This window comes from Blennius ocellaris, assembly GCF_963422515.1.
Source record: "Blennius ocellaris genome assembly, chromosome: 2".
Taxonomy (NCBI): Eukaryota; Metazoa; Chordata; class Actinopteri; order Blenniiformes; family Blenniidae; genus Blennius; species Blennius ocellaris.
In genome coordinates, this window is record NC_137651.1 from 19222984 (window position 1) to 19239724 (window position 16741).

At 42.4% G+C, this 16741-nt stretch overlaps 1 protein-coding gene across 1 annotated transcript; it reads right to left on the bottom strand.

The window, feature by feature from the left end:
• Positions 1-1387: 1387 nt before the first annotated feature.
• On the bottom strand, positions 1388-8239 carry meis3 (myeloid ecotropic viral integration site 3; the record flags this gene model as incomplete). The annotated part of the gene is made up of 11 exons (XM_080510583.1): positions 1388-1587; positions 2633-2719; positions 2802-2860; positions 3787-3863; positions 5520-5665; positions 6609-6720; positions 6936-7085; positions 7362-7412; positions 7494-7544; positions 7640-7817; positions 8097-8239. The coding sequence occupies 11 exons, from the start codon at positions 8237-8239 to the stop codon at positions 1388-1390; spliced, it is 1254 nt and encodes a 417-aa protein (XP_080366709.1).
• Between the last annotated feature and the right edge of the window lie 8502 nt (positions 8240-16741).

Below are 16741 nucleotides of genomic sequence, written 5' to 3' on the forward strand. Positions count from 1 at the left end.
AACAGAACTCACATGTACAAAAAGACGACCGGTGACAGAGTTTTACAAAAAAAACCTTTTAATACTGTATTTCACTGTAATTCCCATCATCATCATCATCATCATCATCATTATCTTAATCATCATTCAGAAATACTTCAGCAGTCCCAGCAGAGCGTAGAGAGGGAGCCGAATGTTTGAAGAGTCCTTTGGCTGCAGCTCCCCTCACACACACCGCCTTGACAAACAACAATGTATTAGAAATGCTTACAGAAGTCCATGTGCATGTATGTCTGTGTGTGTCAGAATGGCTTTCGGTGTCGTGGTTGCTGTGTGTGTGTGTGTGTGTGTGTGTGTGTGTGTGTGTGTGTGTGTGTGTGTGTGTGTGTGTGTGTGTGTGTGTGTGTGTGTGTGTGTGTGTGTGTGTGTGTGTGTGTGTGTGTGTGTGTGTGTGTGTGTGTGTGTGTGTGCGTGTATTGGAAAGATCCTAAGGTAACGGACACCTGCTGGCATCTTAAGGAGGTCAGTGGTACGAGAGCGAGGCAGACTGGAAGTCATTCATAGTGTTTAGCTTCATGCTGAGGAAGAGCACAAACGTTTCGACAAGCCCATGTGAAGCTGCAACTGCCTGGAGTGGCACATAAATATAAAAATAGAATAAGAAAAACAAACAAACAAACAAAGCTTTAAATAAAGTGTGTGTGAAGTTGTGTATGTGTGTTGTGTGTGTGTGTGTGCGTGTATCTTTGACAGTCAACATGTGCAGGAAGACAAGGGAGTAGTGGAGAAGGCGTGATCACAGGATCGGGTCCCGGCCAGTAAACGTCTGTGTGCTGCAGATGAATGAGAATGTTCATCAGGGGTCTTCCTGTGGAACAGCAGGCATGATGGGACGTGTGGTTTTAAAGCATGTGTCTCACCCACAGGACACAGTGGAGACGTTTGAAGAGGAGGAAGCACTTCTACTCTGAAAGAGGTATGGCTTAAACCTGTGGGTCCAGACTGAAGTGTGTGTGTGTGTGTGTGTGTGTGTGTGTGTGTGTGTGTGTGTGTGTGTGTGTGTGTGTGTGTGTGTGTGTGTGTGTGTGTGTGTGTGTGTGTGTGTGTGTGTGTGTGTGTGTGTGTGTGTGTGTGTTTATCTGTGTTGACGAGTGGAACTGCTAGGCTACATTGAGGTCAGTGTCTTTCAGTGGGGAATGTAAACTTTTGGAGCAATGTGTCTTTTCTTTCTTTAAATAGTGTACTGTATGCGTCATTGCACATACACAGCCATACACACACTCACACACACATTCATTACAGTAATGTTCCCATACACACACACTCTCTCTCTCACACACACACACAAACACACACACACACACACATACATACACACACAATTCACTACAGCCCCCCTTCCCAACAGCTAGTGTGCATGTATGTCCAGTCCTTGGGCGAGGAGTGGCTCTGCAGGGTGTGCGTGTGGCGGTGGGTGGAGTAGCATGGCGGCGTGAGGGTGGGGGCCCGGGTACGAGTGGAGGGACGGTCCTGGATGGGGAGGGTAGCCCGGCTGGTTGAGCAGGGTGCCCGGGTAGTCCCCCTGCAGGGAGGACATTCCCTGGAGACCTGGTGAGAAAATATCACTCATTTTTAAGCATTTGGCTGCATTGAAATGTAAAATTACGGAGCAGAAGTCATGTAAATAGTTTCAAATAATCCAGTTTTCCTATGTGACCTACACTGTTTACACAGATTCTTTATTTTCTATATTCTAATTTGTGGTACTTTATTATTCTCAACATGACATGATCTGAAATTAAGTGCTTCTTTTAAATGTGTTTCTTTGAAACCTAAAATACAGGATGCTGATTGTTAGTTTTAACGGGTCTGAACCTGAACTTCCTTCAAAGATAGAGAGATATATAAACAATGTCTTCAATGAAAAATATAGTTAATTTTCTAAATCCATGTCATAAATTGTCAAATGACTGCATTCACTTACTTGAAACATTGACAATTAAAAAAAAAACTACAAGTCAAACAACACAGTGCTGCCACCGACTGCATTTCATATCCATTTTATGAAATTGCTGAAAGTCTATTTGGGAACATGGCAAAAGATGGGATCTCTGTTAAACTTAGAATAAAGCAGAAACTCACTGGCGCTCGCCATTTATAAAAGCTTTATCTGATATAATGAGGACATAGTTCCCGTTTTAGCAGTAACAAAAATAAAAAATGTTCGAAAGAAAAAGAAAAGGATTATTTGTCACACATGAAATGTATGTTTTTCTCTGCATTTACCCATCCATAAGGACCATTGGTAAGCTTTACTGTGCAGCACCTTGGGAGTTGTTGAGGGTGAGGGGTCTCGCTCAGTGACCCACAGTCAGTGGGATTCAAACCTGCAAATCTCCAAACAACTTGATTCTCTAACCTCGAGGCTCCCACTTTCCTTTAGATTCGGGCAAATCGGTTCTATTTTCATTGACATGATTCCCATCAGATTCCGTTTTTATTTCAGCAAAAGACAGGTGAGTGGACTTAAAGAATATTAGCTGATGATGTGAGGACTGGCGGTCCTCCTAAACTTCTAAACCCCTGTTTTAATGCACAATTCAGCTAAATCAGTACAAGCCAGTGACCATTACTTCCCTCCAGGCCAACGTACCTGCTGTCCGAAGCCCGAGGTGGGCCTGTCCGTCGAGCCCGTAGCCCCCGAGAGCTGCTCCCTCCGGGCTGTAAGGACCACCCTGACCTGTCAGACGACACCCACCTTCAGACACAGATACACAACACACTCATATGTACACAGAAGAGGTGCTGGATGACACACTGACCTGAGCGATTAGACTGGTCAATCATTGGCTGGACTATTCTCCTCCTCGCATTGATGAACCTGGACAGAGAGAGAGAGAGAGAGAGAGAGAGAGAGAGAGAGAGAGAGAGAGAGAGAGAGAGAGAGAGAGAGAGAGAGAGAGAGAGAGAGAGAGAGAGAGAGAGAGAGAAATGGACAAGGCCACCCATTAATGGAGAAAAAGGCTGACCGGGAGACTATTAACCTTTTCCCTTTTACAACCACTTAACCCTTTCAGGGGGCAACGTAAATCAACGTTAGGGCGAAGCAGGTATCGATTGCTCCTGTGATAATTGATTGATCTCTATTGATTGTGTAGTTCTGTGTGCTGCAGCAGGGGCACAAATAAAAACATTTGGGATACCACATGACAAAATGTATTGTTTTCCTCCTTCTTTTTGTGGTTTTCCCACGTATTTCTTTATAAGGTGGTAAAAAAAAAAAATCCTATGTGGAGAGTTGTTTGATGAGCAACCGAAAATGCTTTCAATCCCTGTGCATGCAGGCGAGCACAAGGTATTAAAAGGAAATGTGGGAGCAGTAAATAATACGATTATTGGATATTGATTTGTAATTCTGTTTTATGAACATGGAGCAAGTGCGTTTTATGACTCTGCAGCTTGGGGGGGATGCTTCGTCTGACATTTCTTCCACTATTACAAGAAACTCTGCAATAAAACACATTATAGTCCTATCTAGAACTCTTGTAAATAGTGAGACCCCTTTTTTTTAATTAACATTTACTTGCAGGGAACAAGCCCAATAAAAATAAGCACCCCACAAGCGGTATATACCGAAGATACTGTGCAGGTCATTTCTGCAGCGACCAAATCAAAACAATATATCACCAGCAGGGCAGCAGGCACGTTAATTTGAAAGTTGGCGCTTTACATTTAAACAAGACAGTTTAAGTGATTATTGATGCGCCGCAGGGCTTGAATTAGTGTATCGATCAGGAGTGCACTGACCAGTTGTTGACCTGTAAGATGGTCAGTCCCGTGTCCTGCGACAGCTGCTTCTTCTGCTCCTCGGACGGGTAGGGGTGCTAAAAGAAGTGCACACACACACACACACACACACACACACACACACACACACACACACACACACACACACACACACACACACACACACACACAGACACACACACACAGACACACAGCTTCAGTAACAGTAATCTGACTTTATACGTTTTTTTGGTAGTTTTTGCACACTGTGAGATTCGCAAATTATTCATGAGGACTGACTTTATATGTTTTCTACCATTAAATGTAATCAAATGTGCTTTTTTCAGAGATTTTTTTTAATCTGATTGTTCATTTATTCTCTATATTGTAATCAGAGGTAATACAAATCACTCTTTTGTGAGCAGAAAGCCTTTCTATAAGGAATGGGAACACACACTATAATTAGAATTACAGTAAGATTATATTTCTGAAAACATAACATAACACAGCACAGTCACAGATTAACTTTCAACGTGTCATAGTTTTGAGTCTGGAACTAAATTATTATTGAAATGGAGAAAAAAACTGGTGATAAGCCAGCTGTAGTTTATAGGAAACATAACCTATCTATTTAATTATTTTTGAACCACAAAACAGCAAGTCTTAGTAACGTTGGCAGCGTCATGATTACAACTGTTCCCCTCCAGCTGCTTTGATTCTTTCACTGTAACTGCATCATAGTGATTTAAAGAAATCATGAAGTAATTTTAAGAATGTGGGATGTAAAGAGAGTATTCAAGTTCAAATGTGAAAAAGCAACCGTAAAAATGTCACCAGACAAATTAAAAACCTATATTTAAGTGGCGTAATAAGCCACTTTGTTTTTTCTTCACCATTGATTATGTTACAAAATAAGCAGCCACTGTACATGAACATTTGCATTCACCCACTGACTCAAAAAATCATTCACACATTCATGGAGACAGCTGCTATGTCATGTGCTCACACACTGTCAAGAAAATCTTGTGGAGTATGAGTAGAGATGGGGATTGAACCAGCAACCTCAGGATGAGAAGGACCCACCTCCCCATGAACTTGGACCTCAATCAAACCGCACCTCAATGAAAGCGCGCGTGTCAACTTGATGTTTCAGTATGAAAAGTGTGTGCGTGAAAACTGATGACCTTCCATCAAAATTCACATCTCTGCGCTCTCACATTTTCAACTTCAGCAACCCCTCTCTCTCGCTCTCTCTCTCTCTCTCTCTCTCTCTCTCTCTCTCTCTCTCTCTCTCTCTCTCTCTCTCTCTCTCGCTCTCCCTCTCCCTCTCTCCCCCATACACACACACACAGACACACTGTAATAATTGGAGTGAAGAAACATTTGACCTGCCTCATTTAGTAGCTAATTACCAATCTAGCCACCTCACCAACAATTACTCACTCCATTTCTATCACTTCCACAATTATTCACCGGGTGAGCATATTCACATAATCACTTAATCCCCCCCGATTTTTCATTTAATTTAATTGACCTCCATTATACGCCGACTTCCCCTTGCTCTGTCTATTCTTGTCAGTGACGTTTTGTCCCACACTAAATCCTTTACTTCGCTAATTACTCTCTCACGCCGCGCAGTGCAACGCACAGCCTTTGTTTGTTTGGATACAAGTTTTAATCACCGTCCAAAATCGATATCCTACACTGTAATGAATCAACGTTGACGTGGTGAGAGTGTGAGGAGGCCAGCTCACCGTCAGGTGCTGGAAGAGCCACGCTCTCATGATGTTCGTGGCGACTTTCGGGAAGATTCCTCTCTTCTTGTTGTTCCTCCGGTCTCTGTCAGAGTCGTCCTCTTCTCCCGTGCTGGGAGAAGCTACTCCTCCATCCAGACCATCGCCTTCAACAAGATCAAGAGGCCATTCTTATTCTTTTTCTTATTGTTATTCTTATTATTATTATCATCATTATAATCATTATTATTATTATCCAATCAAAGAGCTATCCTCACTCTGCTGGGATCTCATCGTAGTATTAACAGGTTTCATTCATTTAACGTCTTCAATAAAGTCGTATAAATGCAATAACTATAGCAACTACTAGTTTTTCAGTTCATAGCTGAACAATCTGACTTCATGACTGTTTTTACTGAGATATACTGGACCTGCCTTTCATGAAGCAACCAAACTTTAAAAAAAAATGTTAATTACCTATTGAAAACAAAGGCTTCTCTCAGGTAATTGAAACTCTTAATTTATCATATTTGCAAATCCTTAGATTAAATGATTGCATGTGGGTCAGTTTGGACCTGCCGTAAGAATACATGATTCAAAATAGTGAAAACATTAATTTCTCACTGAAACATATTTGTTTCCTTTTGAAATCTTGTTTTCATGAGTGGATTTTCATAAATAAACCTTAGATGGGGTTACAAATTCGAACAATTGACATTATTGAAAAATATCAACGAGAACAATATTTCTATTTTTGAAAAATGTGGTTTCTTTAAAGATAGGGTATTTATAGATAAAGTCATCGTCATTTATCAATCAATGTGAGTGGAATTAACCTTCAAATACTCTTAAAGTGATGAAGAAATTCACAACAGAATGATACAACATTCGACATTTCAGCTTGGAAATGTAGTCAAAATCTCAATTATCTGTAAAAAGCAGAAAACTACTAACTAATTAACTGCTCTGGTTACGCATTGTGTATGAATCTTCCTGCACATTTTGATTTTACATTTGTTTCCCTGCATGAATTTGTCTCACACAGTGTTGTCGTTTCTCTCCCTCACAAACAGTGTTTTTAGAGCGAGTGTGTGTCTTGAGTGTGTGTACCTGCGTCACTACAGTTGTCCGCTGTGCTGTGTTGCGAAGGCAGTCCACAGGTGCCTGGTGTTCCCAGAGGGGTTGTGGCGCATTCATCCGGCTCCCGTAACCACGAGGCGTTCTGCAGCAGCGAGCGTGAGAGGGGGAGGGAGGGAGAGGGAGAGGGAGAGGGAGAGGGAGGTTGGAGGTAAGGCTAATAATTCCCAGCAGAGGAGGGAACAAGGACTCCCAGAGACACGGGGTCAATCCCCCCCATGGGTGCACAGGGACACATGAACAGTGGGGATTGTCCTTTCAAGGGTTGCCGCTTCAACTGTTTGACATTCAGAGTCTCACCTGCTCCGATAGGCTGGTGCAGGATCCAGTGAAGTCCTCCATGTCGGACTTGGAGCCCCCCTCCCGATCGTCCAGAACCAGGTCTGTGGGCATTTTGCCCTTCAGACAGGTGATGTACCGATGGCAGAAGTTATCACACAGGTCATGCACCTGGAGAAGCAGATTTAGTCCAATCAGATGAAGCTTTGGATAGTTCGCATGACAATAAAGATGCAGAGTTGCATTTGCTTTTTGTTGTTGTTTATAAGCCTGGATTATGTGTTTCGCAGCTCTGTGTCATCTTGTTTTGAACAACAATAGTGTGGCCCTTAATTTCCCTTAGTCTGAGACAGTTTTCAATCCCAAAACTGTTAAGCTACTTTCATGTTGGGCTTTATTGGCAAGGAATAATAATTAAAAAGAAGCAAAACATGCAATCCCACTAACCTTCTCCAACTCCAGCAAATGAAAGCGAAGAACCTGTATGGCCTGGATCATCTGTGGATAGGAGGAGACACATTAACTGTGGCTCCTCTAATTTACAGTGTGTGAGTCTTAACGACGGCGGGCTCATCGTACCAAGTTGTCCAGCTCAGGGTTGGAGGAAAATATGGGTTTCTCCGATCGAATCTGCAAAAAAAGCTTCACTCATTATGATAAATCACATGAAATCTCACAAATGAGGGATGTTGGCCCTCCGAGTCGCCCTCACCCTCATCACTTACCTGCTTCGCAAAGGCGGCGATGTCGTCGTTGAAGGACTCGGAGGAGCAGACGTCACTGTGGCTGGTCATTCCGGGGAGGTGGGAGGAGGAGGCCGAGAGGGAGGCCGAGTCTCGAGGGGAGCAGGTGGCCAACTCACACTTCTCAAACACTAAGGCCAGCAGTGGAAACAGTGGGTGACTGCACACACACACACACACACACACACACACACACACACACACACACACACACACACAGTTAACGTACTGTACATAAACACTGTAACAGTTGACACAATGTACATTGTGGCACATTTAGAGAATGTGCGTTACAAGGAACTTGATACCGCAGTATTTATGAAACGGACAGCTGTGAGCACTTCACATGTATTTTCATATTCAGCACACAAATATACACGCTAATCTGCGCATCAAGTGTTTTTTCTAGCCACCGGCAGCCTCCATAAATCACTCTTACCCATAGATCTGGTCTTTGTGGTGTTTGAGGGAGTCGGGGACGGTGGGTCCGTACTGCGGGGGAGGAAGCGCCCTGACGTCGTCCACGTAACCCCCCATGCCCTCCGAACCTGAGTAGTGCACCAACTCTTCATACTGAAACATAATTAGGTGGGAAAGACAGAAAACATGAGACGTGCCGGACATCTGCGACACGTTGATGTGATTGTATTATGTGGCTCTGCTGCTCCGACGTGCAGTCATTGGACCTGATGAGGGGCTCAGGTTTCTGTCAGCACGGCCTAAGTGAGCCTGAACTGTTGTGAGTATTTTATGCAGCCATTTAATACTAATTAGAACTGGCTGTTTTGTTGTTTGTATGCATACATCTTTGTGCAAAAGTAAGAAAATCCTAAAGGACTTGTTGGGGTTGTTTTTACATATTTTAATTGGGGGGGAAACAAATGTCATGCTCTCTGAAAAAAAAAAGTCCAAACAAATGACATTTTTCAAATTACAATTTAAGAAACATATGTTTACAGTGTTTGATTATAATATCGATTTATTTTAATCCGTTTTATTTTTATTTTTTCAAATGAGAAATACTTTTTGTTTCCCATGCACATCCAATCTCTTTCTTCTCTTCCTCTTTTCTTTCTTTCCAAAATGTCACAGCTGCTTGCAGATCAAATTCAGAGACTTTCTACACTTTAAAACACTCTCAGGCCTGATTTGCAAAGGCGACCCGTTGTGGACAAATCAGCAGTTGTTTGAAATGTATACCACTTCCAGATACATTTTCTCACAAAGCCGATTGTTTGATTGAAAACATTTGGATATCTAAAAAAAAAAAAAAAAAGCTCTTAAACGAATCTGTAAATCCTCTTTTGACACTCTTCTTAAACTTTTTAAATCTCTAGGTGTACTCTGTTTTGAACTGTAATAATCTAATAAAATGATTTGAACTGATAATGATGTAACATTGAGTTCTGAGCGGAGTGGTGCATGCTGAGATCTTTTTGCATGTGAAGTAGCACGAGCATCGACGCCACACTGTCAGGGTGAGTCTGTGAAAACACAGAAACACTGCAGCCAGAGGACCAACAAACATTTGCCAATTGTAGCTTTAATTGAAACACTGCTGTAGACCTAGGGTCAGATCTTTCTGCAGATTTTCCAAATAAAACACAGTGTCAAAGTTATTCAAAAGTCCAAATCAAAGACAAAATGCTAGATGAAAATGTCACACGTGGTTTTGGGGGGATTTTTTTATATTTTCCTTTTGAAGGCATCATAAAAACAGCATAACATTGAATGTGCACTTAAATTACTTAAAGATATTCGATTATATATTAGAGGGAAATACACTAATGTCAATATTTGTGCATTGAGAAAAAGAGAAACATTTGAATTTGTTCTCCCTATATATTATAGCTTTACTGGCCTTACTGGCTCACTTGAGATCACACTGAACTGCATGTGGCTCCTGAACTAAACTGAGTTTGACGCCACTGATCTAAATCTCTGAAATTAATCCAAAATATCACTTTGTATGTTATGTCGTTCATAGTGTATGTTGATCAATGTCATCTTGATCAACATACACTATGAAAGGTTTGTGCAACAATGGTGCGTACATCTGTATTTGTGTTGTGAATTTTACACACATGCGTGTATTTCTCACTCTCTGTGAGCGACTTGAGGATTCTCCCTATGTTTTTACTTGTGAAGAAGTACACGCTCTCAGGACTGCAAAGACCTTGTGAAACCAGTCGTACAAATCTACAGCTGTCAAGATGTTTCTTAAAAGGCAAGGTTTTTGTACTTCTTGAAAAGTCTACTGTGCTGACAAAAAGAGCAGTGAAGGGAGAATAAAGATTATAGGAGACTCTTGGGGGAACACTGCGAGTCTGTAGTTACTATTGTCTCCTCCCTGGTGAAGTCAAGACTAGACAGGAGCCGGGCAGAAGCATCCTTCATGACCTGCTGTGACAACAACCCCCCCCCCCCCCCAACACACACACACACACACTGACCACAATAAATCAGACAAACATATGGCAGATTCACTGACGCAATCAAACATACAGAGATAACCACACACTCAGCAATAAAAAAAAATTATAGAATACCATGGAATAAAAACGAGAATTAAGTTGGGGGTTTTTGCTTTACTTTTCAGTTACTTCGAAAAACTGATTAAACATTCATATATATAATATAATATATAATATATATATTTGAGACAATTTCCGACTTTTATTTTGCAAAGAAATACAAATTGATACCAACATTAAGTCAAATATCCTTGAATATACTCTGAATGCTATTGTCTGGAAATTAAATAAAACATAAATGAGATTATTCTTCTCTGCGTCTGCCCTCGTGGAAACCCCTCTGCACGACCCCCTGGAGGTCTCCTCACTTTGGGAACCACTGTCCTAAATGGCTTATCAAATTGTTGCATTTCAGAGTCCCATATGGTCACCGGGATCACAGAAAGCACCTGCTCTGAGGCCCTGTCCCCGGACACCTTCGAGCTTTTTATGGAGGCCGGCTATTAACACAATCACCGCTATCGGATTGCGAGTCTCTCTTTACGCACGGCCCCTATCGAGTTTCTGTGCGTCGAGCGGATCAAAGCGCACGAGTTGAGATGACAAATTCCGCGAATTTTCCTGTTTTTCCTTTAAAGTCACGTGGTTGGTAAATGCGATTCAAAAAGCAAGAAGATGCTTTTTAAAATATATATATATATATATATATCTTAATTATTTGAAGTGCAGCTTTAAAGCTGTGATAACTGACAGAAGCGTTAAGGCTGCGTGAGGAGTGAGTCTGTGGGACTGTATTTATATCCAGCAATAACAAAAAAAAAAGGTAAAAGACCAAAATGAGTCGAATGTTGAGTTAAACTTCAGTTTTGTAAAATTTGAGCTTAAATCAAAAATAAATATATGTCTGATTCGATAACATGTGCATGAAACTGTAAACGTATTGGTTGTGTCTAATTAAGATAGATTTCGTGCAAAACGTTGACTACATCTGATTTTTTTTTTTAACTCTTTAGAACTGCCACTTGTCACGTGAGGGAGAAAACAACAACAAAGTAAACTGAACGTTGACTAGATAATTTATTTGGTAGTCTGAACAGACTTGCTTGTCTTAATGATCGTTAATTGTTTTTAAAACACTTTAATGTAACATAGATAAACAAAAAATCGATCAGTTTATTCATACTGAAAAGTACAATTTTTACGAGTTTCATGTACAAACATGTACTTTTTAGATGTTTTATTTTACTTAATCAAGCCATTTTAACATACCTGTTGCATATCTGATTGTCACAAAAACCACGAGAAGTGCGTAAAGACTTCCTCTTGTCTGCCCTGTTTACACTTTATATTACAAACATCCACATTAGATTATGCACAGAGGAAGACTGAGCAAATATTCACTCATTAATCAAAGTTTTTATTCTGCAAAATAAAACACGATAGTAAGTTACACCTGGCAAACAATGTTTGATTAACACAAGCTCTCATGCTGCTATTTTTTACTTCGTTGTTATATCTTCATGTACAATAGATCTTGTAGGTTCTCCCTGCTGTGAGTGTGCTTATGTGACCTCTCCTCCCCTCCGTCTGAGCTGCTGCCTGCACTGTTTTCATACAGCAGTGATTTTCTGTCCACACACTGTACATCTCTAATTGCTCTCTTCCACTCTGAGGTCTCAGTCCTGCCTGCTGCCCGCCAGCCTCTCCTCCTCCTCCTCCTCCTCCTCTTCCTCCTCCTCCTCCTCCTCCTCCTCCTCCAACACGACCACCATCACCACCGAGCCTCTGAATCACTGTAGCAAAAAAACTGACCTACTTTTCGACTTGGAGAGCTGAAATCTCTTCTCTTTTTTCTGCCTCTGCCTCTTCCGAATGACCCCACTCTCTATCCCTGATCTGACTGACACTCCACAACAATAAAGTCACATTAGATTAAGGGGAAGAAGAAGGAATCTCAATGTGTTTATGGAGTGTATTCCCACTACATAAATTAGGGGTGATGACTGAAGTTTAAAAGTTGTTTTGCGTAATAAAAAAAAAAAAAAAAAAAAAATTCATATGTTGTAGTATACTGCTTACAAATCGCAATAATTTTGCATTTCAGACTCTTTATTCTTTTACTTTTTACCATGAACATGTGGTCAGTGTCTTTTACCAGTCCGTTAATGTGCTTCTAATGGGCCTTGTGTTTTTGTATGGAGGCTAACCCAGGGCACTGCAAAGAGGATTCCCCAACCATGTGCGTCCATTATGATGCCCCTCTAATTACTTGTCCTTTGTGGTGGTATAAAATAACACGTCTTCCCGGCCAGTCTGCGGTGTAAATCACTCTCATTGGGCAGATAAATAGCATTAAAAGCGAGGACCTACCCTCTTCTCCATGCGACTCGACAGCCAATCCTAATCCGGAGATGATGATGCGCTGCTGGGCGATAGTCCAGCGAGCTCGGTTCCCTTCCCTCTTGTCTCCAGGCCCCTGGAAATAAAAAGTGCATTTACTGTGTTTTACAGTCGTCAAGTTGTAGATATCGTGAGAAAATTAAATTGACAAGTGTGAGGATTCAACGTTTAAAACACACAAACACACACAAGGTGGAGAGAGATCAGGACCTGCTCTCTCTCTCTCTCTTTCTCTCTCTCTCTCTCTCTCTCCCTCTCACCCTCTCTCTCTCTCTGTTTACTCCGAGTCCATCGCGTTTTATATTACAACATAATGACCGGACTGGAGGTTTTATGGCCGGCTGATAACATGATACTCTATTGCCAATGTAAGTGTAATGGTTTATAATAAGCTGAGAGGTAATAAACGCAATAACAATTCCCGCAGCCTATTAAATGCCGCTGGTAGATGAAGGAAGGAGGGGGGGCGCTCCGGTAAATGCTGTAAAATGTCCCACCGAGACGTAAATAACGGATCCAGTCCCTGGTCGGGCCGTGCGGCAGTGTAGTCCAGACAGCCGGGACCCGGGAGCGGCCGCAGAGCAGCAGCAGCGTCCGCCTGGTGCGCCTCTCTCTCCGGATCGCTCCGCCGGGGATGCTCGGTGCTCGGCTGGAGGAAGACAGGATGCGTCCCCCCCTCCCGCGTCTCCCCTTTTTGGTTGCTTGCGCTCGCTGTCCGCGCAGCATACGGCGACAGGCTGGAAGATGTCACGGCCGGGAATGAGCGATGGTGTTTTCAGCCTCCAGAGGAGTGAAGAAGGAGGAGGAGGAGGAGAATGAGGAGGAGGAGTGGAGATGGTGGCGGTGGTGGTGTGCGGGGAGGTTTCGGAGGGTCAAAACGCGACGGGGTCTCTTGGCCCCCACCCTGCCTCCATCCCTCCCCTTCCTCCCTTACTCCTCCTCCTTATCGCGCACACAAACGCCAGAAAAGAAGAAGACCCCCTCTATCGTTTCATCTTGGCCATTCTCCTCCGCGTCCTCCCTCCATCGTTTCCCCTCGTCCTCCTCCCCGCAGCTGCGCTCCTATCATTCCAGGATCAACTCTGGAAAAGAATCTCAGTTTGGACAATCAATTACTCACCCCCGTTTGCCATTTCAGTCCAGCATAAAACTGGCTTAAAACACAAACGTAATAATCAGTGACGAGGATCCATTGAAAAGTTCATCTTTATTCTAACAGTGAAGTGAAATCACAATGGTTTGAAGCGTGTACATTGACAGAGAGTCCACCGCCCGTGTTGCGCAGCTTTCAGAGTGTTTTATTGTTTGTGCGTCCTATTCAAGGTCAGCCTTTTGACGCAGCCCAAATGCCAACCCTTTGGCCCCCTCTTTGTTGATTGAGAAAAGTGAGAAAACAAAACTTGTTATTAAAGGGGAAAGTTTAACTTTAACCAGAGAGTGAAAGAAAGAAAGAAAGAAAGGAAAAAAAGTCTTTCTCATGACAGTGTCACAGCTAAACTCCCAGTCTTGTGTTGTAAATGACACCTAAGTAACATAATAATTATCCAGAACGCTCCTCATTCCCCGGCCCCGCTGCGAGGGGCCAACAGGCGGCCGCACTTCAATCGGCGGCGGCCTGGTGGGGACCGGCAGGCCGGGGGCAGGCGTCTCCGTGGGCGGCGCGGTGCGTGGAGGGCCCCCGTACAGTCCCCAGTTCAGCGTGAGGGTCTTTCAACTCGACGGGGGGGCTGGTCGCCCACCGAGGTGATCACAGCGCTCAACCCCCTCCTTACACTGAGCCGGTAATACAGCCATGAAGCTGCGTCAATGGGCTGGAAAAGGCTTGTTTTTGCTTGAACCAGGTTGAATGAAAAGGATTAACAGCGAAGTGTGCAACTTCTGAGGATTTCACGTTTCCAGGGGGCGGGGGGGGGGGGGGGGGGGGGGGGTGTTCTATTCAACCTTTCAATTCGCAATCAGATTACACTTGAATGTTTAGTGACTTGAGGGGCATGTGGCTTCAGCTTCCCTGTTCAACTTGTTGCTTGTGCTCGGATCATAAATCTTCAGCCTCTATAACATCCAGCAACCCAATCTAAACATGTGAATTACAATCAATTACATCACAGGCACTTACAAATGTCATTTTTATTGCACTGCTTGTTTTTACACACCTACATCTATTCATACAACAACAACAACAACAACACATTTGGCATTTGTTAAAAGATAACACAGCTCATTTAAGGTACATAAAGTCATTTAGATGTTATCACAGCAGTAACAATCAGTAAATTTTGATTGAAAAGCTGTCAGAAAAATGAAGTATAATTTAATATAAACAGGTCATTTTGGAAGGTTGACTGTAAAATAGTCTCAACACAATAATTCATAGCAATCCCCATTTGAAATTTGACCTGAATGTTAAATAAAAGCTACAGGAAGAGAGAGAAAACCATCTATAGTGTCCAGGAATAGGGGAAGAATGACTTAATTTTTTTATAGATATCACAAAACCAATATATCGGAGTCTGATTATTTATATTTATCATCAAATGCATGTTATTGCAGTTTTAAGTTATAGAAACAAATTAAGGTAGTGCATTTATTTCAAATATATTCAAAAAGAACCTAAAATTATTAAAAAGATATTGGAAAACAGCAGCAATTCTCATATTGAATATATATCTTTGTATTGTTCTGCATTAACGTATTTTGCTCTGAGCAAGCTCACCAATTCACTCCAACTCGTTCTCTCTGAAATGATTACTTGTGGTTTCGTGACTCACATGTAATTTGTACTATGTTCAATGAGAAAAAACCAAGAAGGCAGGCTCAGACACTGATAGATTGAACTGTAAAATATACAACAATTGCTGCAGCTGCAGGAAATTACTAACCAATGGCTGACCGACACACTAAACACCATCTGTGGGGGATAAACAGAAACAATAACCCTTCATCTTGATTACAACAGGAGTATTTCCTATGTGTGGAGTATTTGTTTCTATCCATCTATTTCTTATACAACTTTGTTCAACCTATAGGGCTGGAGTCAATCCCAGCCGATTCTGGGCACAGAGAGGTTGCACATGGAAAAGGTCAGCAGTCCTCCACAAAGCTGACAAAAAAAACAAAAAAAACAAAACATTCACACCTCCGGGCATTTTGAGATTCATCGCATTAATAACTAAAACGTGTTTTTGTTTGTTTTTGTGCACTGTGAAAGGAATCCTGAGAACAATAGGAGTTACACATGCACAGTAGGTTTAACATGCAAACTCCAGACAGAAAGGTCCTGAAGCCTGCAACTCAAACCTGGGATATGCTTGTTGTAAGGCAAGAGTGCTGAGCACACTGTGCTGTCAGTTATCTGTTTTAATTGCAAGTATTTACTACATTTATAACTATTGAATTATTTTTCATTATTTATATAGCTTTGGCATGCCTTTTTTTATTGTTGTAAAATAAGCTGAGAATTAGAATTTCTTCTTAATATTGCTATGATAGGAGCAATATATGGACAGAGGGAAAGATGGTCCCATGTTTTTGTTTTTGTATTGTTTTGTTTTGTTAACTGGCTGTCATTCCCCACCATTAACTTTCGGCTGTCTTGACAGGGCGGATGAATACGTGTGACGGCTGACGGCCGCATAATGTGAAGAAGTTACCCCGGGTCTGGGGAGCAAACTTCCAGGTCAGTTCAGGTTTTTACCCGTTCGCCTCCTGCTGTGGAGGGCAGCCTGGTGTTCTGCACCGCAGCACTGAGTATCAGTCAGGGTGGGTTCTGGGATCATTCTGCATGTCAGGGACTTGCTGCAGTTATTTGTCATTCCCTGTCAAGGCTCAAGCGCTCGCTCCTCTGCGTCTGCACCCACCAAGGCCCGTGGAGTGTGTGTGCTCAGACTCGCCTGTATTCATGCTGGCAAACACAGGAATATTTATATTTTTATATAATGTTTCATGCTGATTTTGCTTGCTTCCTTGTTTGCTTGCGTGCTTGTGGGTCAGTGTCAAGGTACTCCCCCTCCTAAGCCGGGCCTCCCTGCAGGCGATGCCCAGGGCGAGAAAGGCAGAAAAACAACAACTGGAGAAAGTGTGTGTGGCTGCACAGATGTGAGATTGCATGTGTGTTTTGTATGACATCAGAGATAGGTTTATACTCTTGAAGATCTCCTGCTCTTTCTCTCTACCAGAAATCATTTCTGCTCCTCTGTAGCTTCTCCTGATA